The 23,493-nt window shown below is 35.0% G+C and overlaps 5 protein-coding genes across 5 annotated transcripts; 3 read left to right on the forward strand and 2 right to left on the reverse strand.

Annotated features, from left to right (window-relative positions):
* The first annotated feature begins 208 nt into the window (after window positions 1–208).
* On the forward strand, window positions 209–4,808 carry LOC147534612 (putative lysophospholipase BODYGUARD 3). Its single transcript, XM_086649481.1, has 4 exons — window positions 209–1,594; window positions 2,020–2,348; window positions 2,438–2,637; window positions 4,213–4,808. The coding sequence occupies exons 1-4, from the start codon at window positions 1,009–1,011 to the stop codon at window positions 4,535–4,537; spliced, it is 1,440 nt and encodes a 479-aa protein (XP_086505607.1). The 5' UTR covers window positions 209–1,008; the 3' UTR covers window positions 4,538–4,808.
* Window positions 4,809–7,130: 2,322 nt separating this feature from the next.
* Window positions 7,131–14,418, reverse strand: LOC147534613 (PCNA domain-containing protein). The gene is made up of 8 exons (XM_086649334.1): window positions 14,233–14,418; window positions 14,013–14,102; window positions 13,749–13,903; window positions 12,277–12,397; window positions 12,066–12,185; window positions 11,921–11,991; window positions 11,550–11,793; window positions 7,131–7,540 (listed from the first exon to the last, which is right to left on the reverse strand). The coding sequence occupies exons 1-7, from the start codon at window positions 14,338–14,340 to the stop codon at window positions 11,550–11,552; spliced, it is 909 nt and encodes a 302-aa protein (XP_086505460.1). The 5' UTR covers window positions 14,341–14,418; the 3' UTR covers window positions 7,131–7,540.
* Window positions 10,009–11,391, forward strand: LOC147534614 (S-adenosyl-L-methionine-dependent methyltransferases superfamily protein). Its single transcript, XM_086649332.1, has one exon. It carries the CDS (start codon window positions 10,134–10,136, stop codon window positions 11,094–11,096), a length of 963 nt encoding a protein of 320 aa, XP_086505458.1. The 5' UTR covers window positions 10,009–10,133; the 3' UTR covers window positions 11,097–11,391.
* Window positions 14,419–15,961: 1,543 nt separating the features above from the next.
* Window positions 15,962–20,958, reverse strand: LOC147534615 (rho GTPase-activating protein 4-like). The gene is made up of 5 exons (XM_086647524.1): window positions 19,915–20,958; window positions 18,359–18,479; window positions 18,135–18,254; window positions 17,550–17,780; window positions 15,962–17,033 (listed from the first exon to the last, which is right to left on the reverse strand). The coding sequence occupies exons 1-5, from the start codon at window positions 20,370–20,372 to the stop codon at window positions 16,536–16,538; spliced, it is 1,428 nt and encodes a 475-aa protein (XP_086503650.1). The 5' UTR covers window positions 20,373–20,958; the 3' UTR covers window positions 15,962–16,535.
* Window positions 20,959–22,245: 1,287 nt separating this feature from the next.
* LOC147534616 (uncharacterized) lies at window positions 22,246–23,057 on the forward strand. The gene is made up of 4 exons (XM_086650918.1): window positions 22,246–22,321; window positions 22,416–22,547; window positions 22,660–22,734; window positions 22,821–23,057. The coding sequence occupies exons 2-4, from the start codon at window positions 22,431–22,433 to the stop codon at window positions 22,929–22,931; spliced, it is 303 nt and encodes a 100-aa protein (XP_086507044.1). The 5' UTR covers window positions 22,246–22,321; window positions 22,416–22,430; the 3' UTR covers window positions 22,932–23,057.
* The last annotated feature ends 436 nt before the right edge of the window (window positions 23,058–23,493 follow it).

Here is a 23,493-nt window from a genome sequence, read left to right on the forward strand (position 1 = left end):
TACCAAGTTAACTTTTTTTTTTTTTTTTTTTTTGTTGAGAATTATTACCAAGTTAACTTGAGGCTCTATTTCAATCACACTTTTCAAAAGTATGTGTATATTTTTACTAAGAATTTATATTACTTTAATTTTACACAAAAAGTGTTTAAAATTAAAAAAAAATACAAAATTTAAATATAAATAAATCCACACTTAATTTTTTTCGATCGAACCCTAGAACAGAATATGATCGGTTCAGGTAGACACTCAAGATTCAGAGTGAAAAATAGGCGCCAGTTTCCTCTAAATCATGCCAGCGCATCTTAACCGGACGTCATGATCTGTTGTGGGGCAGAATAATGTTTTTGTGAATAAGATTAAATAAGTAGACAAGGGTCTTGATAAGAATTTTATATATGGGTTTTGTTTTCTTTAATTAATTTCATGGTTGTATTAGTAATTAAGTACCCCCATATATTTGCTAGAGATGAGAGGGAGAGGGTTTTCTTATTCTCAAAGGAGGTTGAACCACCACCTACCCCCCTCCCTTGGCCAGCAAACGGTTTTAATGAAACCATCAAGTCATTTATTTCCCTACTTCAAGTATGAGTGTATCACACAAAATACTCTCTCTCTCTCTCTCTCTAAAACAGTAGAAACTTTAATTCTTTTCTTAATAAATATGGTTTCTTGTTGTATTGGTATTTAAAGAGTAGTAGTCACCATGGTGGGTTTAGGTTTCAAAGACATTTCTCCAAAGAAAATAAGAAAAACAGAAACCCACATTTCTTTTTCTTGTTTCTTTGGTGGGTAGTGTTTGGTTTTCTCCAAAATCAAAGTTAATAGCTAGTTTTTAGCACTACATTTTTATCATCCTCACCCCTCTCATCACTACAAACCTCTTAACATTAAATGTTTCTTCTCTTCATCCTCAACTCTTCTCTCTAAACACTTACATACATACCCATTTTCTCTCTCTCTCTCTCTCTCTCTACATTTTTTATTTGTCTCATCATCTCTAGAGAATTAATGGGTACTTCAAAGAAGATGATTATATCAATGTTATGTGTAATGGGTAATGTTCTAAATGAAGTAGTGAGTTTCATAATATTTTCATTTCTTGATCTTCTTGATGTCTTTCTTTGTCTGGTTTATAAAATCATTGATTTCTTCATTGAAGCTGAATGGAAACCTTGTTATTGTTCTTCAACAAAAGAAGCTATTACAAATAGTGGTAAGATTTTATTATCTGAAAAAGGTGAATCAAAAATTGTCTCTGTTTGTTCTACTACATTGCAGCTGGACGATATCTCAGACACTCTCTATACACGTCAATCTTCCGTTTCTGAGATTTCTAAATCAACGGTTAAGGAATTGAAAAGGTTGAAGGTAGAGAGAGAAAAAATTAAGTACGCTAGAGACAAAGCTAACAAGAATGGAACAGTTAGATCAACGGTCACGATTAACTCTACCATTGTTGAGATGCTACAAGATAAAATCGGAGGGCAAAAATCTCTTCCTATTCCAAGATGGTCTGATTGTGATTGTAATACTTGTAATTCTTGGTCCTCTTTTTCTAAGGAAACCCTTTTTGTTCAAGCTCAAGGACCCAAAGGTAATTATATATTTTTTTTTTTAATTTCTATATATTTTTATTATTTAATTGTAGATAGGTCACATGAAAATTGCTTTTGAACAAGTTCTATACTTCTATTAAATATTTTTCTCCCTCCTTTTTTTTTTTTCTGGAAAGAGTAAAATTTGAATGGGAGTGTAGTAGAACTCGTATTTGTCTTTTAAATCATTCGAAACAATTATTTGTAAATTTCTTGGTAGAACACGTTAGAAGTTTGAAACGCTCCAAATTGTTTCTTCTTATCACACATTAAAATACGTATTTGCAATCGAGAACATAATGGAGAGACTCACAAAATGAAAAGAAATACTAAAATGTCAACGTGGCCCTTGTAAACTAAACATTAGGGGTGTATAGTAAAGTTAACATAATTAATTAACCCTTAATTGTTCTTAATTTTGCAGATAAGGCAAAAGAAGATGTTCTATTTATCCATGGTTTCATTTCATCATCTACATTTTGGACAGAAACCCTTTTCCCAAACTTTTCCAACAATACGAAATCTTCATATCGATTATTAGCAGTTGATCTTCTTGGGTTTGGAAGAAGCCCTAAACCAATGGATTCACTTTACACACTTCGGGATCATATCGAAATGATCGAACGGTCAGTATTAGTACCTCACAAAGTAAAATCATTCCACATTGTGGCACACTCTTTGGGTTGCATTTTAGCCCTAGCACTTGCTGTCAAATATCCAGGATCCATTAAATCTCTCACATTACTTTCTCCTGTAAGCCCTACTATTTATCTTAATTAACAATTTAATCATTTAAGCTTATTAAATTTTAAGAAATTAATTTTTAATTTTTGAATTTTCAGCCATATTTTCCCGTACCTAAAGGAGAACAAGCAACACAATACGTTTTACGAAGGGTAGCACCGAGGCGTGTATGGCCGTTGATTGCTTTTGGGTCGTCGCTAGCGGCTTGGTACGAGCATATTAGTCGTACGATTTGCTTGTTAATCTGCAAGAATCATAGGTGTTGGGAATTTCTCACCAAACTTATCACCAGAAACAGGTAACCCAACCTTGAAAAAAATTGATTATTAAATAAAAATTTGATCACTTTAATCTTATTAAGGAAATATTTATTAGTTCTTAATTAAGTTGACTATGTACTCTTAGGTGTTGGGTTAAAACTCAAACCCATGTTCCACACGTGCCCTAGTCCTATTGCTTATGTTACTTGTGAGGTATGAATGACCAATTCCAACAAGTTAGGTTTAGTTTTACAAAAAAGGATCACTAGTGTTAACCTAATTTTTTTTTTACTTTCTTAGGTCATTTCACTTATCATTCTCATACTTTAATGACCACATAGATTCTCCTACGAGTTCATTTTCTCTTTGAGTTTGGTAGGTTTGATATGAAATTTTTAGGGTTAGGTTTTTGTTGAGCCAAAGTACATACAACCAAATGGACCTAATTGGTTACAGACTTGCAATTATCTGAAAAAGCTTAAAAGCGCAGCCTAGAATAATTATGTCCGACTGACTTAATCAGCGCGCAATAAAGATCGTATCCTAAATAGCACACATTATGGCCCATTTGATTGACAAAACTATATAGTCTTAATTGTTTTTCAAAAAGTCCTAACTTCATTAAATTAAGTTGGTATTAGTGTGGTAAACTCATTAAACTTGATCGATTACCAAATTTGGGTTGTACTTGTTGAAAGTGCTGTTTCTCTTGGCCAAAAACTTCAATTTGATTACATTTTGTTTTATTTTGGTTGTTGTCATAAATGGAGTTAGGAAAACTCATTTTCGGTCTTGTATAAGCTCGCAATAATTCCTTCTCCACCTAATGCCATGTGAATTATGTCATCATCACTTCGTTTTTGAAAGAATTCTCATAATACATATTTATCTACATTGTTTAAAAGTAATTTTTCAAATTTTTTTCTCATTAGTGAAACATAAATTTGTTAGTGCATTTCAGTCCTTGCCCTTACAACATATAACACTGTCATACAACACAAACATTTAAGAGAAAAGTGTATTTATTTCGGTAGGCCATTGCTTCGATGTATATAAGACCTTCTCAATCAATCGATATAGTAGAAATAAATGCTAATTGGGTAAATAAGAGACATGAAAATGACTTCTGTCACCTACAGGAGTACAAAAGAAAAATAGACAAGAAATGAATGTGATTTCCTTAGCTAGAGTTGATTCTGTGGGATGAACTCTTTGTTCTTGATTCCTATTTCAAGGAGATGTGTATTCTTGACTTGGAAAATATTAGGATGATCTTGCAAAATGGTATCGACGGTTAACTTGGGAAGTTAAACATAAATTTTAAGTGTGTAGACGATGACAAGATGTGACCTGTACACTTATACCCGATATGAAAAGTGTAAGTGGTGGCCTGGTGGGTTGCAGTGGGTCTATTTTGACGCATTCAGCCGGTCCCACCTCTCTTCTTGGGGATGTTCGCATTAATGTAGAAATTATGACTTTTTCGTATGCCAACTAAGAAAATATTCTATATTTGAGTGTAAAAGAAAAGTAAGAAATAGTAGCATTTTGTAGAGAAGAGTGTATGTATTGATTAGACAACTAACCATTTTATTTGTGCATGATTATTGCAGGATCAAGACTTATTTGATTGAGGGTTTCATGTGCCACACACACAATGCAGCATGGCATACCCTACACAATATCATCTGTGGGACTGCTGGCAAACTAGAGAAATACTTGGATATTATTAATAATCAACTAAAATGCAGTGTTAACGTTTTCCACGGTCAAGATGACGAGCTTTTACCCGTTGAGTGTAGCTATGCAGTTGGATCAAGGATTCCTCGGGCTAATGTTAAGGTAATTGAAAAGAAAGATCATATCACGATCGTAGTTGGAAGACAAAAAGCTTTTGCTAGGGAACTCGAAGAAATTTGGAACAGATCTAGTGGTTGAAATTCAAAGTAGCATAAGGAAGAAGAAAATGCTAATTAAACAACAACAATATATACCCTTTTATTTTTCTTGTGAAGAAATTAGGGCATAAAGTCCCAAAAGAGTGAAGAGGATTAGTAGTCTTGTTTTATTACTTCAATTCTTCTTTATATATGGAGAGATCAGAGAGAGAGAAGGGTTGTGAAAAGATATACAAAAGTTGCCCATTTGCTCTTGAGTGTCATCAAATGTTTATTATAAGTAAATTAATGAAAGAAGGGTATTTATTAAATTAATTTTCTTTTATTTGGTACGACTAATATTAAATTATTAATTAAGATTTTATGAGAACAAAAGAAGAGAGTAAAAGATTAGATTAAACACCATGTTCTTCATCAAAAAAAAAAAAAGATTAATACCATGTCAACCTTTGGGTAAGTCATTACAAAAGTTTGGACTCTTTGTGACGGACTGTGACTTACTATTTGTGACTGACTATTTGCGACAACATTTAAAAATACCCACGTCAAGACACTATTTTCGACGGAAACTGAAGACTCGGTCGAAAATAATATGCAATAACGATGGTTTAACCCATGAACCTACGAATCTCCGACTGTTTCTTACTGTTAAAGAACTTCTTCCGACGGAGTTTTCCTATTCTCAATGGTTTTATGCCGTCGAAAAGTCTTCATCTTTGTAGTGAGTTAAACTTTTGTGTGAAAGTGTTTTCCTAGTTCATTAGATTTATTATATATAAAGAGATTAATCACGGTGACCTAAAAATGGGTTAGCATCTTATCAACTAGGAGATTAGAAAGGGATTAGATAAACTCACAACCATGGGGTGATTAATCCGGGTCAAAGTGCAAATGGAACTAATGGTTATTATCATTGCTATTATTGTATCATTTTGTTGTTATGATTTGGGTTAGTAACTATTTTATTTTGACAAGATATTAACTATCACATGCTTATTATCAAATCTGCCTAAGATTTCTTTTCTACAAAATATAAAATTAAAACACATACTTTTATAGTAAGATGTTGGATAACCTAAATATACAAATGAAATTTAATATTAGTTTGTTTCTAGAAATGGTTTCCTCAAGTTGGTGAGAGATATAACCTAATTATAAGAGCTAACTGTTAGACCAAAAAACTTGAATAACATCTATTACTCCCAATAATCTTTTGAGTACAACTTTTAGTAGCTCTAATAATCAACAAATGATTTTGTTAAACTAAAAGATATAAATGATCACTAAAATACTAGTAAATTATTCAACGTTTAGAAACCAGAATTATATGTCTATTAAAGTAGTTATTCTAAACTAACCTCATTCACAGTTCTTTCAACAAAAAAAAAGAACCTCATTCACATTTCTTTCAACAAAAAAAAAGAACCTCATTCACAAGTTTCCCTTAAATAATTGTTAGTCTTAAAGTGGCGCCCTTAGATCACCTATAGATTATGGGCCGCATTGACGGAAACCCAATAAAGTTGGATTATATATAATGGCTAAAGGGAAATTTTATATGCACAAACTTTATAAGCACCCTTGTTTTCATCAAAGCGCCACTTTCATTCATACTTGGTAAAAATTGTCTGAAGAAAGACATCTTTTAACACTTTCGGAGGGCATGCATCTCTGCCAGCAGCAGAGAGGGTAGAAAGTGAAGAGAGAGACAATGTGGCACCTGTAATACATGCCCAGATCAGACATGGTACAAACCTTTGGGATGAAATTCAAAAGTTCGACGAGACGAATCAAATGATCCATTACCCTCAAAATAGAGGGTAAAAGCTCATCTCGGGTATGATTCAAACAATAGTTTCTTGCACTATATCTCTCAACCAGGTACGATTCGAACAATAGTTCTTTGCACTATATCTCTCAACCAAGCAGGCGTGTTCATTCAACTCTATGGTCTACTTATTTCGGACTATTACTCCATTGTATCTCTTTTACCTTTTGATCCGGGAGGAAACACATTTTTGGTTGAGAGGATTCTTCTCTTTGACCTTGGTGTCCTTACAACATCTACTCTGGTCTCTTTTGTTTCGTCATTTCCTAGGGTGTGGTCGGACGTTGTCCTTTTTCGACAACCTGAAATTTATCTTCACTCTGAGTCACCCTCACTTTGCCCTTTGTATGCAATTAATTTGCATACTTTTGCTGGCCTAATTTGGTACTTGTACTTAATTTTTATCAGCTACCGCAATAATTAAGACTCATTGGGGGACATGACCTATCTGTTTAGATAAATTCTAGTGCCATAACGTGGGACCTTTCGGTTCAACCTCGTCGATTACTCATGTTTACTTAGGGGATAGGAGTTTGCTTCTCCCATTGTAGTCATGAGTGGTCTGATAAGTTTTTAGTCGTCGGCTGTTTATCATTTTTGATGAAAAAAACGAAGGAGAATCACACTTCCATAGTACATTGAATTTTGTTCAACTACTCTATGCAGATTATTGGGTTTAAAAAACAGAGTCAGACAATCTAAAAGTTCAAATTGATTTTTTGGTTTCGAGAAGGGAAACCAAATACTTTATTCCTTCTCTTTCTTTAGCTATAAAAGAAAAGTCACCACAGAGGAATTGGAAACATTGGGTAAACATTTAAAGATAAAGTTAGATCCTGTAAGTTTATATCTATCCTTGTGTTAGAAGATATAGTCTTAGAAAATTGTACAAAAAAAAAATCACAAACCATGAAAATAGCGTACAAAAGAGGTATACTCCTCGCCTCCTTGGAATTGCATTTTATGGAACATGCCCCGGAAACGGCTACAAAGAACAAGCTGTGGCTCCTTCGCCCAAAAAACTCCTACGCGCTTTAACTCGAAACAACAGGACCAGCACCACCACCAACATCAACAAGTAGTCCCTTAGTTAAGGCAGTTCCGACAGAGGTGACAGTAATGGCGGTGGTCCACCCTCGAGCTCAGGTCTACCTTAATCGGCTCGCGGTAATGGGACTGGTACCTATAGTAATTCACTTGATGCTCGAGGTTGAACTAAACAAAAAAACAAAAAACGGAGGCATGTAACCACGATTAGCAAGAAAAATCAGCAGTTAGACTAGACAACATTATAGTTGATATGGCATTTTTATGAGCCATAACAAGACTAGTTATAGTATTGATCTACAAAATAGTTTTTCGTTTCCTGATCACGAATAAACTGGTAAATGTGATAAAAATACCTCAAATTTGTAATGAATTTTTTTTTTGCATTGAATTTGTTATCCATATTATTAAAATGTTAAAACAAGCCAATGAGTTGCTTTATCTTCTTTTTTCTTCTTGGGGTGAATTTGAGATCAGGTTGATGTGGTATCATACTAGATGTTTAGGTTCTGATCTTATAACCCATTGATCTTCGATTCTTTTACAACAATACCATTCGTACCTCAAGAACGTAATTAGGACCAATTTTAATTTAGTGAGTAAGAATTCCAATCATGAACTAAGCAAAGTTGGGTTACACAATCACAATCCTAAGGTAACTTACAAGTAACATAAAATTATTTATCTCCAACGATTAATTTCAAAACGAAAATGAGTTCAATATTGTCGGCATAGTTTAGAAACAGTAAGAGAAAGAGACACATTTTCTTTGTAACTGTTTCATTTCTTATTTTATTTTAAAAATAAAACATTAAAACATTTGATTGAAGACTCAAACTATAATTTCACAAGTAAACGGCCAAATAACATAAGACAACAATGGCATTATAGAAGAATAAGCATTATTTTAGTTGTAGGGATCATTTTGGGTCCAGAATACAATTCTGTAATAACAATAAAAATAAGTTCAACAAAAAAAAAACAATAAAAATAAATAATACAATATTTTAAGGGCACAAAATTACAAATTAGAAAGGATATTGTTTCTAAAAGTCAAGTTTTATCAAGAGAGAGAGAGAGAGGGTGAGAGAGGGAGGAGAGAGCACCACATCCCCCAAAGATGGCTTCTGATATTTACAGAGCTCTTCAGAGTTATTTAGTTATAGAGAGCTCTTACAATAAAAAGTAAAATATTTTAAGGCCATAAAATTATCTCGGTATAAAGTTTCAAGTTTTGGGTGGAAACAAAAAAAAAATTGAGACATTTTGTTCCTCAACCAAACACTTCAACCTTTCAACTTCTTCCTCAACCAAAACTCTGACGACTCCCACCATATACTGGCGACATCTACCATTGACGCCGACCACCACCAAGTTCGTCTCTTCTTCTCCTTCTTTTCTTCCACCTCTCTCTCTCTCTCTCTCTCTCTCTCTCTCTCTCTCTCTCTCTCTCTAAGTTTCGGCAAAGAGGAGAGCCCCTTAGCTGGGACCCTTTGTCGGAACTTAGAGAGAGAGAGAGAGAGAGAGTTGTTGCCGACCGTCGCCGACCAAGAGTCGACCGACAATTCTCTGCCGGCAACAGGGAAGGGTGTGTTTGGCTAAATTTTTTGGTTTTTCACCATTTAAAATTTTACACCCTGAATAGTTTTCTTATTTACCCAAATCACCCACCTTGTGTTATTAAATCCCTAATTGTCTACAAGATGTAACAAAAAACCCCAACCCTAAACTTCAAGTACCAGTACCATCTCTTTCTCTAGGCACCCACCTCAGACCACCCTCTCCAACAACCATCATATGTGTTCCAACTCCCCCTTCCCTTCTCTCGGCGAAAGAGAGAGGGAGAGAGTCTCCACCCTCCTCGACGACCCTCTCCAACAATCACCATATTTGTACCAACTCCATCTTCCCCTCTCTCCGCGAAAGAGGGAGAGGGAAGCTGGTGGAGAGGGAAAGATTGAGAAGGAGAGAGAGAGAGAGAGAGAGAGAGAGAGAGACGTGGAGTAAGAGACAGGAGGAAGAAGAGAGATGACAAAGAAGAAAGAGTCTCCAATGATGTCTATGGTAGGATTTCGTTATGGTCATTATTTTTTGTTTGGTTCCTGTGTAATTGCTTTTAGATCCCTAAAGACCTCTATAATAAGGAAGGAGAGTGTCTTTTTCAGAATATACCTTCATTTTCGAGGATTGAGATTACGTCTCCCAAACTTATCTCCAAGGTGAGATTATATTTCCCAGACTTATCTCCAAAAGTTGAGATTGTACCTCCCAAACTCATTTAAGATTACACCTCTCAAACTTATCTAGCTACAAATGTGGAGATTACAGAACTGTCTGTGCCAACCGGCACGAAGCTATACTCTTGTTAATCTATAGATAGAAAGAATGAAAAGTTAATTGTTTAGCTCTGTAAAGAGTTGAATGAGCTCTGCAAATACAAGCTGCCCAAAAGATAGATTTTGCAACCACTATAGTCACCTCCCAGCATGACGTTTCTATGTCTCTTTCAAATTAGGAAATTGCTGTCTTCTTAATCAATCATTCAACTAACTATTAACTATATCCCCTGTTTATTATTCATTAATTACCATTTTAACACCAATCTCATCTCTCTCTCTCTCTCTCTCTCTCTCTCTCTCAGCATTAAGCCCAATCAGTTTCATTTAATCTTCTTCCTTTATTATTGCCTGAAATTTTGTGGCGAATAGGACTTTCAGTCCATGACCCTTTCTACTCCATCTCTCTCTCTCTCTCTCAAGAAATGAAAGAAGATAAGCCACAACAACATAATCATCTTTCTCTAAGAAGAAAGATCACCATGAATATGAACTTCAACAAACAATTCATCAAATCGATTCTCTGTTTCGTCCTCCTCTTTCTCTCATACTCCTTTGGTTACCTTTCAGCTTCTACCAGAAAACCATCAACACCCAATCCAATTATAATTCCCTCCACTTCCACCACCACCACACACTCAGCCACCGATTCTAATTCACCCATCACCGACTCGGACCACTACCGATTCTTGACTCGTTGTGCCGATCCAATCTCTTCAAAACTGGTCCGACAAACGATTCTCAACCAAGTTTATAACGGAACCTCCCCTTACACCGATTTCCCTCCTCCCCACATCTCCTCTCTCCTCCAACACAAGAGAATCAGAGGGTGGGGATCAACTGGTGCAGTTTTCGAGAATCTAATTCGAAAAGTAAAACCTAGAATAATTATAGAGGTGGGCACATTTTTGGGAGCCTCGGCGATTCATATGGCCGAGTTGACTCGTTCTCTTGGGCTTAAAACTCAGATTCTATGTCTGGACGATTTTCGTGGGTGGCCTGGTTTCCGTGACCGATTCAAAGATATAAAGATGGTTAATGGTGATTTAATGCTTATGTATCAATTCATTCAAAACTTGGTGTATTCTAATGCGACTGAGTCAGTATTACCGATTCCATTTTCAACTGGATCCGCTCTTGAGAAGCTATGTGAGTGGGGCGTGTATGGTGACCTAGTTGAAGTCGACGCAGGTCACGATTTTCACTCTGCCTGGTCAGACATAAATCGGGCTTACAAGATTTTAAGACCCGGTGGGATTATTTTTGGACACGATTATTTTACTTCAGCAGACGAACGAGGTGTTCGCCGAGCGGTAAACCTGTTTGCCCGAGTCAAAGGTTTCCAAGTTCAAGTTGATGGGCAGCACTGGGTCATCGAATCCGCTTAGGCTAATCTAAGTCAACGACTACGAAAGAAACCATGGTTATTACAGTTTACACTATATGCTTCTATTTTCTAGTGGTGGAAGAAAATATTTCCACCCACTTTAAGAATTTTTATAAACTCCGTTTACACCCTTTTTTTTCAATCCATATAGAGATGGATGTTTCCAAACTTTTTCCTCTGTAAAGATAGCTTTTCAGAATGTAAAATAAACTCGAATAGAGTTTCACTGTCTCAGTTACACTAAAGTAGTAAAATCTTATGCAATCAAGCTGTTTGGTATAAGTGTTTCTGTGCAACCTACATGTTTGCTTAATCCATAAGTCATATACTTGCAAGAATCAAATTTACCCTGATTTATGCAAATCGGAAGGACTTAACTCACTAACATCAAACATGCAGTGAAAATTTTGTAAAAGCTTCGGTATTAGAAAATGATCAGTCGGAGAGAAGTTACCTAAGAATCATTGATAGTGGTATCATCTTCCTCCGGTTTGAGAAAGAACTCGATATAAGCAATTCGACTTGGTTGTTGATAACCAGCAGAATCAATGTGTTGAATGGAAGGTCTTGAAACCGAAACCAGGTGTTGAACTTTCAACATCCCACCTCTCCCTATTGTCAATTTGCTTCCTCTGTTATCCTTCAAAACACTGCTAGGAATGTTCGAAGTTGTTGCGCGGAGGAACTTGTACTTATACCTGCAGGCACCAAGTGAAGAACAAATCAAATAAAAACCGTAATTCATAGTGCCACATAACATATTCGTGGTATCTTGTTCTTGTTTTTTCTCCTCTTCTAAATATAGGTTTTTTTCGGAGATAGTACCTGTAAGAGATCCTCTGATCGCATTGAAATGCCATTAATAGATCCCTGTTTGCATAATACATGAAGTCTATCTGTCGAGAGACAAATTGATGCTTAAAGAAACGATGATAAAATGAATTGTCCAACACGATAAGGGAAAACTTACTTGTAAGTCACCATGGCCTTCAGCTCTAAAGGTAACAGAAGGTGGGTCTGGTACTAGAGTTATTTGAATACTTGCACCTGGCCATTCAAGATCATCTATAGCTTCCTTTAAAGCTGCAGACTAAGAATTAATTACAGTAAGTTTAGAATTTAACAGTCCATATATTGAAAGTAAAAAAGTGCTTAAAAAGAAGAAAATGAAAACCAGATACCTTGACAGTAAAACTTAATGGAGTGCTTCCTGCGGGTTCAAAATTGTAGTCCCATGAAATGGTTTCTGGGATCCTCGTCCTCATCTCCGCATACATACAAGCATCCGGTGAATCAACTGACCTGCATTTATACGGGTAAAAATATCGTTTCGATGTAGACAACATAAACAGGTTGGTGTATTTAGGTGTATCCATACATGAAGCAGTCAAAAAATATTTAAACTTCACGAAAGCAGGTGGCCTGACAGAATAAACATCATAGTCGCCTAATTAATCACTGTGTTTCCTGTTATGTTACTAACCCTTGAGAGATGTTGAGACTTCATACTACATAAACCAAATGAGTTGCAGGCTCAAGCACATAAAGTCACTAACTCATAAGCCCTTTTTTACGTCTAACATATGCGTGCAACAAACACCTCTCAAGGATCAACGTTTTGAGCTAAAACTAACCTAAAAGGCAAGAAGGCTCAGTGTTAATACACAACCAGTTGAGCAGCAAGTTTTGTTAATTCGCATGTGTGTTGATCTAAGAATCAGTGTCGCCCAAATAAAATCTCGAGCTAGAACTTGATAATATTTATGGATTAACCAACATCTAAATATTTATACTTCAAGTACACTCAAAGTTCAAATATATCCCGAGATGGGCCCAGAAGAGACAGACTGTAAAAGTCTTCTCAAAGCAGATTGGCGGTGTTTTGTTCAAAAAAAAATGCAGATAATGACTGTGACTTGCATCTTTTTTTTTCTTGTTTGACTGCTTAGGTTATGTAATGAACAAAGGCTTACATCAATGATCTTCTCTCAAAGCCTGCATAATTATAAAACATTTTTGTCCATCTCTTTAATTGTTCAAGCAAGTTTGTAGAGAAAATGATTGCCGGCATAGGTAAAACAAAGCAGGTGAACCAGATATGTCACATTCCCCTACTCCGAAAGAAATAAAAAAAAAAAGTTTTGGGATAAGCACACACTAAACCGCCCCAAGGGAGTGTCAAATGACTGTGATATTGTGCTCTACCCTATCTAAATCGAAGCGCCTTTCTACAGTGCTTGTATTTCTAGAGCATTCACTGTTATTTGTTATCTCTAAATACAATCAAGTTGTTGTAATAATCACATTGGTTGTGGAAGGGGAAGGTGGTTAGCTTAAAAGCCTCACCTTTTGAGCTAGCTTTTGGGGTAAGAGAGGCCTAAAAACTTCTAGCATAGGAATCAGAGTTCATGAAAAAAACAAATCTCAACCCACTAGTCTCTTAAAGTTGAAATTTGAAACCAATATGTAACAACGGAGGTTGTTCGGATAGTCGCAAATTGGTGGCGGAAGCGGCCGGTTGTCAGTTCAAAAGTGGGCAAAAAGCCTCACTACTTAAGCTACCGTTTCGGGTGAGCGAAATGTCCACCAAGACCACCCCAACACAAATTTATATAGAGGTTTTTACTAATAATGTAAAAAATGAAGAACTTACTTGAGAAGAAGCTGCATGTCAAGACCCGGGTACCGAATTTCAACAGTGTTTGAAAGTCCAGGTACAGAAAATGTATTCAAAGAATCAATAAGAAGACCCAAACTAATTCCAAACCTAGGTCTTCCTTCAGCTCTATAATCATAACTAAGGAACAGCTACAACCAAACAAATCAACTTTGATTCTTCAAAAAATTTCACAAATAAAATCAATTGGAATTAGAAACTGGATTAAGAAGAAAAAAATTCCTAAAATCAATTCAATACCTCACGTTTCAAATAAACTTTAGCCTGAATACAACCGGAATCTTCAACAATCAAAACGATACCATGTTCAGATAATTCAAGAACAGCATCCTAGAAATTTCATTATAATTTAGTATTAGACAGAAAGAGGTTAGTACACAATTCGAAGTAATAAGAAGAAACCCTAGAAATTGTGTAATGAGAAGAGAAACAGAAACTCTAGAGAGAGAGAGAGAAAGACCTGATGACGTTTCCATCGAACGGAAGAGAGTGCATCGACCATGCCTTGAACGTTGTCAAGTTGACAAACCAGATCAGGGAAATCTGGTTCGACCGCCGACGAACTCATCTTCCTTCCCGCCAAAATGAAAAACCCGCCAAGTTTCTACTCTGAAATATTATGCTTTAGTTAAAACTTAAAACCCGTGACGTTTCGACCCTAATTCAATACTTTGTGGAAAATTCCTGTTTGCTCCCCTCATGTAACCATCTTTCTTTTATGGTAACTTTATTGTCTAACAAGTCTTTTAGGTCCCTTTTGCAAAAAAAAAAAAAAAAATCTTTTAGGTCCCCTGATAACCTACAAATTTGTTAGAAGTGACTTAACTTTTTTATATCTTCCTTTCTCTCTTTCATCTTTGCTTCTCTCTGTTCTTCTTCCTCTCTCTCTCTCTCTTATTCTTCCTCAACCTATATTGTCATTAAGAGTTAATTTAGTACCATAATATTTTAAAACAATTGGATTTTCGAAAATAGTCGATGAATGTATGTGGTCAGAGTGATACCACATTAGCTGATGACGGAGACGCTTAGTGAAACTGTAAGAGAAATAAATTTTCCCCTTCAATGGTTTAGTACCAAATGAAAAAGGAAAAAAGTTACTAACAAATACACGAACATGAATATGAAAATGATGGATCAAATTAGCTATTGCTTGTGTTCAATCTTGAGCAACTTTCAAACTCTCTTCACTTTGAAAACATATAAACAATCAAGAATTCTAACAACAATATCCTGTAACATTAAGTCCTTAACACTATACATACTTGCATGAAGAACTTCCAACTTCTGAATCACGTTGATTAATCTTGCCGATGGACAATTTAGATTCTCCGATTCTTATCATCACTTTCGAATCCAAAATTTAACCTCTATTTCCATCAAACTTTCATGATCACAACTAATCCTTGTATTAGTAAGACTACTAGTATTTGTTCCATTTTATGAAGACCCAAGCTCTCAAATACTTCTGTCTTTATTTTCTCGGATTCATTTTCAACTTTAGACTCGAACTCTTTAATCTTGGATCTCAATGAATTTATGTAAGAAGCTGCATATGCAAGTAAAGAAGCTTCATCCATTCTTAAAACAATTGGAACCACTCAACCACAGCTTTAAGCACGTAAAAGCTATGGTTAATTTTTTCGTGACTTTTCTTTGAGCTTCAACACGATTTAATGGAGTTTCCTTTGCATTAGTAGGCTTTCTTCCTCTTTTTAGGCCTTCTAGTTATGAGTAAACCTTCTGAATTCCGATAATTGGAATTGACCGAAGAACAATTTCTATTACCATTGCTAGCCATTAATGTACTTTCCATGGGCTTCTTTTTCTCAACAAACGTTTCACTAGTCTTTTGTTTTGTCTTTGTTGTTCTTCATCTTCATATTCTCTATGAATGTTTTGTTCTTGAAAATTAGGTATTAGACTCGTATCCGCGATAGGAAGTGTTCCTAATCCACCATGATGAATGAGGTGTTTTAAGACTAAGCTCGCATGTTTTTCCGATCAAACCCCAGTTTTCTCCAATCAAAATCTACTACACCATTAGAAAGTGGTTTACAAACAAATGTCAATACCAGACCTAGAACATCTTTCTCTCACTGTTAAACGTTTGAAGCCTTTAGAACTAGTTACCTATACAACCCTGGCTTAACGTCAACATGTGATTGCTTTTATAAATAACACAACCATCAGCCTAATGTAATATTTCATTAAAGAACACTTGATCTTAGAATTACATTTTCCATCTCCAACATATTTCTAGTCATGAACAAAACCCAGAACCAAAACAAGCAAACAAACATGAAAAGAAAAAACAGAAAATAGAGTATGTTACTAGGTTAGTTACTAATGAAGAAGACTTCTCCTCCTTGGCCAATCAACTCCATTGGCACATCTTCAAAGCTTCATGATTCAATCAACATTTAATGCCTACCCTCAGAAGGCTTGGACAATCAGACATATTTACATAGACCAATTTCAGTGATTATCAGTTCAAATGAAGAATTGGTTGAGAAGAACTTATCTGATCAATGTTGAGAAAAACCCTTATCATTGAAATCAATACACTAGAACAAATCAGATGCCACTCCAGGTCTGTCTCAAACTCGAGAATAAACAGAGCTCGGAGACAGTTTATTTCACTACTTCGTAAATCGACATAATATCACAGAAGGATCAACACATGTCCACCTTGCAGTTGAACATAGTCACCCCAAGTCGATCACTTCAACTAATATTCTTCAGAAAATCTCAAACTGTATATTACATGTCAACTTCTGCGGGCTTTTTAGCAGACCTAGTTAACTGAAACACGGGATGGTTTCGAAGTTTCATCACTCCTCGTCTCAAACTCAATCTATCCAAGAAACTCTCAGCATCTCTAAATTCATTTTCCGTGGCCCCAGATTCGCACTTGATGGGCTTACTGCTATCAGATACGGGCTTTGGTCTTTCCCGATCATCATTGATAATCTCAGTACCTTCTGATTCGTTTCTAGTTGAGATTTTTAGAATGTTATCGGAGTTGGGAGTTTCATGCACACCTTCCGTGATTGTACATTCAGAAAACCCTTCACAGTTTTCATTGCCTAATAATGGTGGGTTGGGATCATTTGTGTCGTGTGGAGATGTTGAAGAACACGGTAGCTCCTTAAGCTCGGCACCTGATTTTTCTCTTTCTCGGATTGTTTTTATAATCAGTGTCTTCAGAAAGTTCATAACTTGGACTGCATGGATTAGCGCAGTCAAAGGATCTGCCATCTGAAACAGGGAAATATCAACTAGTTATTGCCGATGTAATTATCGTAAATCAAAACCAAGCGACTTCACATTAACAAGAATGGAGAGACATTGGTTGGGACTCAAGAATACAACAAAATACATGCTTCAACTCTCACAAATACTTGTAGCCTACAAATGCTACAAAATGTCATATTTCAATGTCGATCGATAAGAACAGGTGGTGGTTTATCCTAGGGTCTTAGGCTTATTATCCTCACTCTTTGCAAGCAACACTGGTTCATCCTAGGAAGGAGTAAGAGATAAATTTCTTTCAGTGTTACTGAAAAGTTATATATAACGTTTGTTTCCCTTTGAACCTAGATCTTGGGATCTCAAGTCAGCTAGAGATCAAAGATGAAATCCAATAATAACCCGATCAGATGTAGACAGAGCTAAATTTGTGGCACCAACTCGAATCTCCAAACAAGTGACTTTTTCTGTTTAAAAATAAATCGATGAACCGAATATATTAGAGTTTTGGAGTAATGCAGTTACCTGTGTCATGTTAGGTGCAAATACCATAGCAATATTGCGTGCATTCATCTTGTTTTGACTTTCATTTTGCACAACATCTGTCATCAGATTGATGGCCCAGTCAAGCAATGCGGCTTCTGTTGGTTTTAGTAGCATCATAAGTCGCACACAATCTGCTTCTGTGTTGCAATTCATTACCTGATCTGGTGCAAGTGAATCGAGTACGCCTGAAGGAAGTTCTCTAAACCACGCCTATAAAATTAAGAAATCTCAATTTTATTTATACAAGATAGTTAAACTCGGAAAGAACAAAGCTCAAGTATTTAAATATTGAACATGAAGTAGGATAGTTGCCATTTGTCCTACATGAGGCTGTGATTCAAAAATTTCAATGCCTTAACAAACTTCACATTAACAAGAGAAGCGGCAATTTAAGAAATGAATGACAACACCTCTAAAGTGAACAAAGAATTTTAATGCCTTATCAAACTTATTACAGATGCAGCAAAGACAAGTCTTCTTCTTTTAGGCGACTTGTGCAGATGAGAGTAAAAGAAGCAAACTGAAATATGGTTAATCTTGATTTAATAACATCATAAATGGTACCTTTATAAGACCGGCAAGACAATGCACATCAATTCCATTAGCTACAATTCCCCTATTTAGCTGGTCTCTGACATATTCCTCTTGGCTATTCTCAGGGTTGATTCGAAATATTCCCTCTGTCTTGAATTCCAGATTAAGAAAAGAAAAGAAAACTTAATCAAATGGACTTTACACGGAGTAATTTTATTTTTTATAGTTTTAAGAAAAAAAGAAAGGGAACATACTTGAAGTCCTCCTTCCAAATACAACCGCCGTTGCATCATGAGGAGAATCGTTGGGACGCTATTTCCTTTGTTATCATAGGAACATTTCATAGACTCAGCAGAAACCCCAAATACGCTTGAACTGCACAAGAGAAAACTTATGAATTCAAGCTCATCACAATTCACAAGTGATTAAGGGAGATAGATCTCGACGATCTCAATCTTAATGAAAAAAAAAAATCAGTCTCTGCAGTAATTCTTAAGTTGCATATGATCCTGGGGCCCAGCTGTGTGCATCGCCTGCTTTAGAAAAAGCTTGGAATGAAATATCCTGATGTGCAGATTTTTTTTCAAATAGTGGTCGACAGTAGTTAATCTAATAAGCTTGTTACATATGTCACCAGTATCTAGAGTCTTAGTGGTAAATACATGGTATTTTATGTATCGTACGTAAGTATAGCCCTCCAAAAAGTGTTTTATCTTGTCTTAAGATGGCATGCCCTTCTACTAAATTTCTTCTTCACATGGATAGTTATTTTGAATAACTGTGTCAGCTGTGTCAAATACTTAGAAGTCTTGGCGGCCATTAGTAGTCACTTCAGTAGGGCATCATTTTACATTTATTATGCACATCTTGTGTAAACTTGCAAAAGTTCGTTTTATGATCAGTTGTTTACAACACATCCCTTTAGTTTAAAATTTGCTGTTCTGGTGTAAAAACAGTTGATCCGAAAGGACCAACAGCAAAAGAAAAATACAAGAAAAACATGAAGATCTTGATAATAAGATAAGAAAATGTGTATGTGTATTGTCGGCTGTCGTAATGTCGTGCTCCAACTTCAAATTCCTTTTCGACTTATCGTGTTCGGCATCTTGTACTAGTGTCAAATTCCAATACCCTTACTAAAAACCATGTTACAAAACTAAATTGACAAAACTTATCTCCTGGAGTCCTGATAGCAAAATCTTCAAGCAACTTCAAGCTAATCGACAAAAGACTACTGTCGTCGTGATCAAGTCGGAGATATGTGGTTTACTATAGACTAGTCAAGTGTCTCATTCAATTTACAGGTATAAGTAGTTTTATGGAAACTTGTTTTTAACCTACCTATAAAAAAAAAATACAAGATTCTAGTATATGAATATAGTGATAGTTAACAACTACAAGAAACCAGAAACCTGACAAAAGCTATTTAAAAAAGCAGAGTAAGCATGAGGATTAGGCATCTTCTAAGTAAAAGCTTCAAAAGTTAAGCCATGTTACCTCATATTCCACTTTTTCTCTCTCTCTCTCTCTATGCTGTGAATATTTTGGTACAACCAATTTGGTTAACTACCAACAAATTCAGTTTTATTATTCCCCTAATTCAGTTTTTAATTGACCAAGAACAACCCTAATTCAAGTATTTCTAAAAGATAAAAATTTCTTATCAGAATTATACCATAGATTACTAACAATAAAATCCAAACCAAATTCTTTTTACAAGTGAAAAATTCAAGAATTGAAATTGGGAAATGAATTACTGTAGTTAAAATGAGGATTAGATGAATTGGGAAATTGAAGAGTAGTGACTAACCTTGCACTTGGAACCCTACTTAGAATTTTGGTTTTGAATTCAACAGGCAAACCAAGAAAACCACTAAACCGATCAAAAGTAACATGAGAAACGTGTTTAACATTAGTAGGAGGACTAATATCAATAGAACAAATATCATCTTTTTCAACACCACAAGTAGCAACTGATTTCCTCAAAGCTGAAACAAAAATAGCCAAGATCTGAAATTGTTGATGATTTTGTTGTCTTTCTCTTTTCTTTCTCTCTCTTGAATCATCAGGTACAATTAATGGAGTTGAAATAGGATTCAAACAGTACTCCTCATCATATTCTTCTTCTTCGTCCTCATATTCATCATCATCATCTTCTTCTTCTCCGTCTGCCTGGTAATGATACAAAGAAGGACTCGTCGGAACTGATTCCAAATCGGTGGTTCTAGTTCCGAATCCCCAACTCTTGGATCGGAAGAGTTGAGTCATAGTTGAAAGCAATTTGAGAAATTAAGAAGTAGAATGAATGGGAATTAAGGTTTTATAGAGAGAGAGAAGAGGAAGAGTATTTAGATGGGTAAGATCTGGAGGTGATGATGAAGAATGAATGGGGACATCATGTGTGTAGTTTTTGGTTGTTCAGAGAAAAGTTTATTATTCGCACTACTACTTCTTATCAGTAGAGAGAGAAAATGAGGGAGAGAGAGAGAGAGAGATGAAATGAAAAGGAAGTATCACTTTACTACGACAAGTCATGTATCACGGGCGGACCACAAATACGACAAAGACGACATCGACAAAACAAAAAACAATAGAATGTACAGATTATCTCATCTTATAATTTCCCAACATTTTATTTATTTTATATAATGAACTTTTGGATAAAAAAATTTCAACAAAAAAAAAAAAAAAAACTTTTGGATGAAAAAGAAGTATCATGTAAATGAAATTTTTATCTTCTATTTCCGAATTGTTAGCATTCTGCAAATGTTTTTTTATGACGAAAGAAATCTTTTTTATACAGCTGACAACAACAAGCGTTAATTCCTTCGTGTATCACTGAGGATGATGAGATAAAGACATTGATGGATTTTGAGATAAGATATAATATTGGTTGTGGATAACCAAGTCGTATGTCGTAAAGATTGTATCTCTGTATGGTCTTATGTGGATGCATTTGTGAAGTTCAACATGCCATGGGTTTTCGATTCAGGAAGGTAATCTTCATCTTTATGTAAGAACAAATATGGAGGATAGGGAATAAATATAGGCTTCAATAGGTGTATGGTATTTCAGGGATATGCAAAAAGTCTATTGAGGGCGAATTGGAGTCCGACTTTGGCCCGTCTTGATGACGTGGCACCTCACGTCATCAAGTCAGACTATTCACGTGATTTTGTGTTTAAGAAAATAGAGATATTCATCTTAGGTCCTTCAAGAGTTTGAGTAATTGACGTGATGCCCCTATCTTATTATACTTGTCAAAAACCATTCAAACCATTCAATGATCAGGATCTTTTCTTGACTAGGGCAATATATTTGAGGGTCTCCTTTTGCCCTAGTTTAAGTAACTCAAAGCTCCAACTTCTTCTCACTCTCCCGTCTGATATCTTCTTCCTCCCAATTGAAGAAGACAAAAGATTATTGGGTCTATTTTCTATCCTACAATTTTCTTCATCATCCTATCTAATCATCAAAAAAATCTGGTAAATCAATTTTATATTCAGTTTTCTCACTTATTTTTTTTTGAAGATTATTATTATATTTGCATATATTGTATCAATTGCACCAAACTTGGTCTAATCAAATTGATGCACACAACAAAAATGGATATTAACATTGTTTGCTAGAAGTAGATATTAGCAATCATAGAATAAATAATGGGTACTGCAATCCCTTGTTGTTCCACTTGAGTACCCCATTCCAGTGTAATTTAATAATGGCTAAAATTTTATACTCAAAATTATTTGTAATTGAGTTTGAACCAAAAAAAGATTCAGGAGTTAGCCTATTCAAGATTTTACTAATCTTTCATGATTGGTATGACTATTTTCTTTTTTTTTGTGTATTTATTTAGTACAATTCATATTTGTTATAATTTTACTATTTTTAAGATCTAATTATGGTTTCTTCTTATTTTTTAGGTTATTTTGTCTGATTGTTTCCTTCATAATGACTTACTCATCTTCACCGGTTTGTCATTCATCCTCTACAGCAGGTGAGATTCATATTTCATCTTATTATGTTTTATATTGGTTTAACCTAGAAAGTATCCCACTCAAAGTTCGAAAAACAAATTAGATTGTCAGTAACTTATAGTTTTTAGCAACATCTAGTGAACTATAAGTACAAACATCCGTGATCCCGTGTATTCTAAATCAAAAGGGCATCCTCGAGAAAAAAGACTACAAAAGAAGATTTACAAGCCTCGAAAGAAGGTATAGTGACTTAAAATTTTAAAATTTTCATTTATGTATTTATGTTATATTCATTAATCATTATTTAATAACTTGTTACTTTATATGTTTATAGTGTACAGTCTCTTCAATGGCAACATGTGATCCCATGCCAAGAAATGATCCAGTCCAGATATTTGACCCGATGCCTATTCAAGAAAGTGTTACGAATATTGGATGTACCTATAGACCAAATGATCAACAAGTGGTAATTTCTATTGCTTTTTTATATATTTTTTAGTTCATCATGATAATTAGATCCCGTAATGATATTCTTTATTGTTATATGTGATCTCGTGTTCACATGTGATGCGGTTCAGATATTTGACCCGATTCCTACTCAACAAAGTATTATGAATTTTGGTTGTAACTCCACACCAAATAATCAACAAGTGGTAATTTCTACCGCTTTTCTATATATTTCTTACTTCACCATGATAATTAAATCTCGTAACAATTTTGTTTGTTGATATATGTGCAGTCTAATATGGAGTTGTTGATGGGAGTTTATCGTCCTGACTACAATTATTATATTTCAAGTGAAGCAATGGCTGATGGTAGTACGTCAAAGTCTCAATTGAGGGAAGAATAACAGTTGCCTAAAATTATATAATGTGGATTTGTCTTTAGATTCTAGCCTTAATGCATTAGAGGGTTAGAGTTCGGTTCAATTTATTCTTTAAGTTTTAGAATATTTAGATGGAGACAGTCGATTCAATTAATTACTTGGTTCAATTCATTTTCATTATTTTAGTTTTTTTTTATGAAAGGTCTTTCATTATTTTACTTGACATTTAGATATACAAGTTTTCTTATTGAATAATTAGTTGGTTCAAATTGATGTTCATGCATTTTAGTTTGGTTCGATTTAGTGTGCAATATAATAGAATTAAGTTGACTTACCGTTACACTTATTAAATTGTCACCAAGCAGGGACTTCTGCAATTGCTTGGGAACCTACATGTAGGGTGATATTTGAATTAGATGATGGTCACTGTAACATTTTGTTTCAATCTCATGGTCTACATTATCTCTTTTCTTTCTTTTGCTCAAGAAAGTTTTGGATCTTATTTGGAGTTATGAACCTTGTATTTTGAAGTATCCGTTATTTTTAATATGTACAAGATAGTAGATGTTTATGTCTAAATTGGATG

The sequence above is a fragment of the Eschscholzia californica genome, unplaced genomic scaffold (assembly GCF_041429995.1).
Source record: "Eschscholzia californica isolate CP2 unplaced genomic scaffold, dmEscCali1.0.p SCAF_6, whole genome shotgun sequence".
Lineage (NCBI taxonomy): Eukaryota > Viridiplantae > Streptophyta > Magnoliopsida > Ranunculales > Papaveraceae > Eschscholzia > Eschscholzia californica.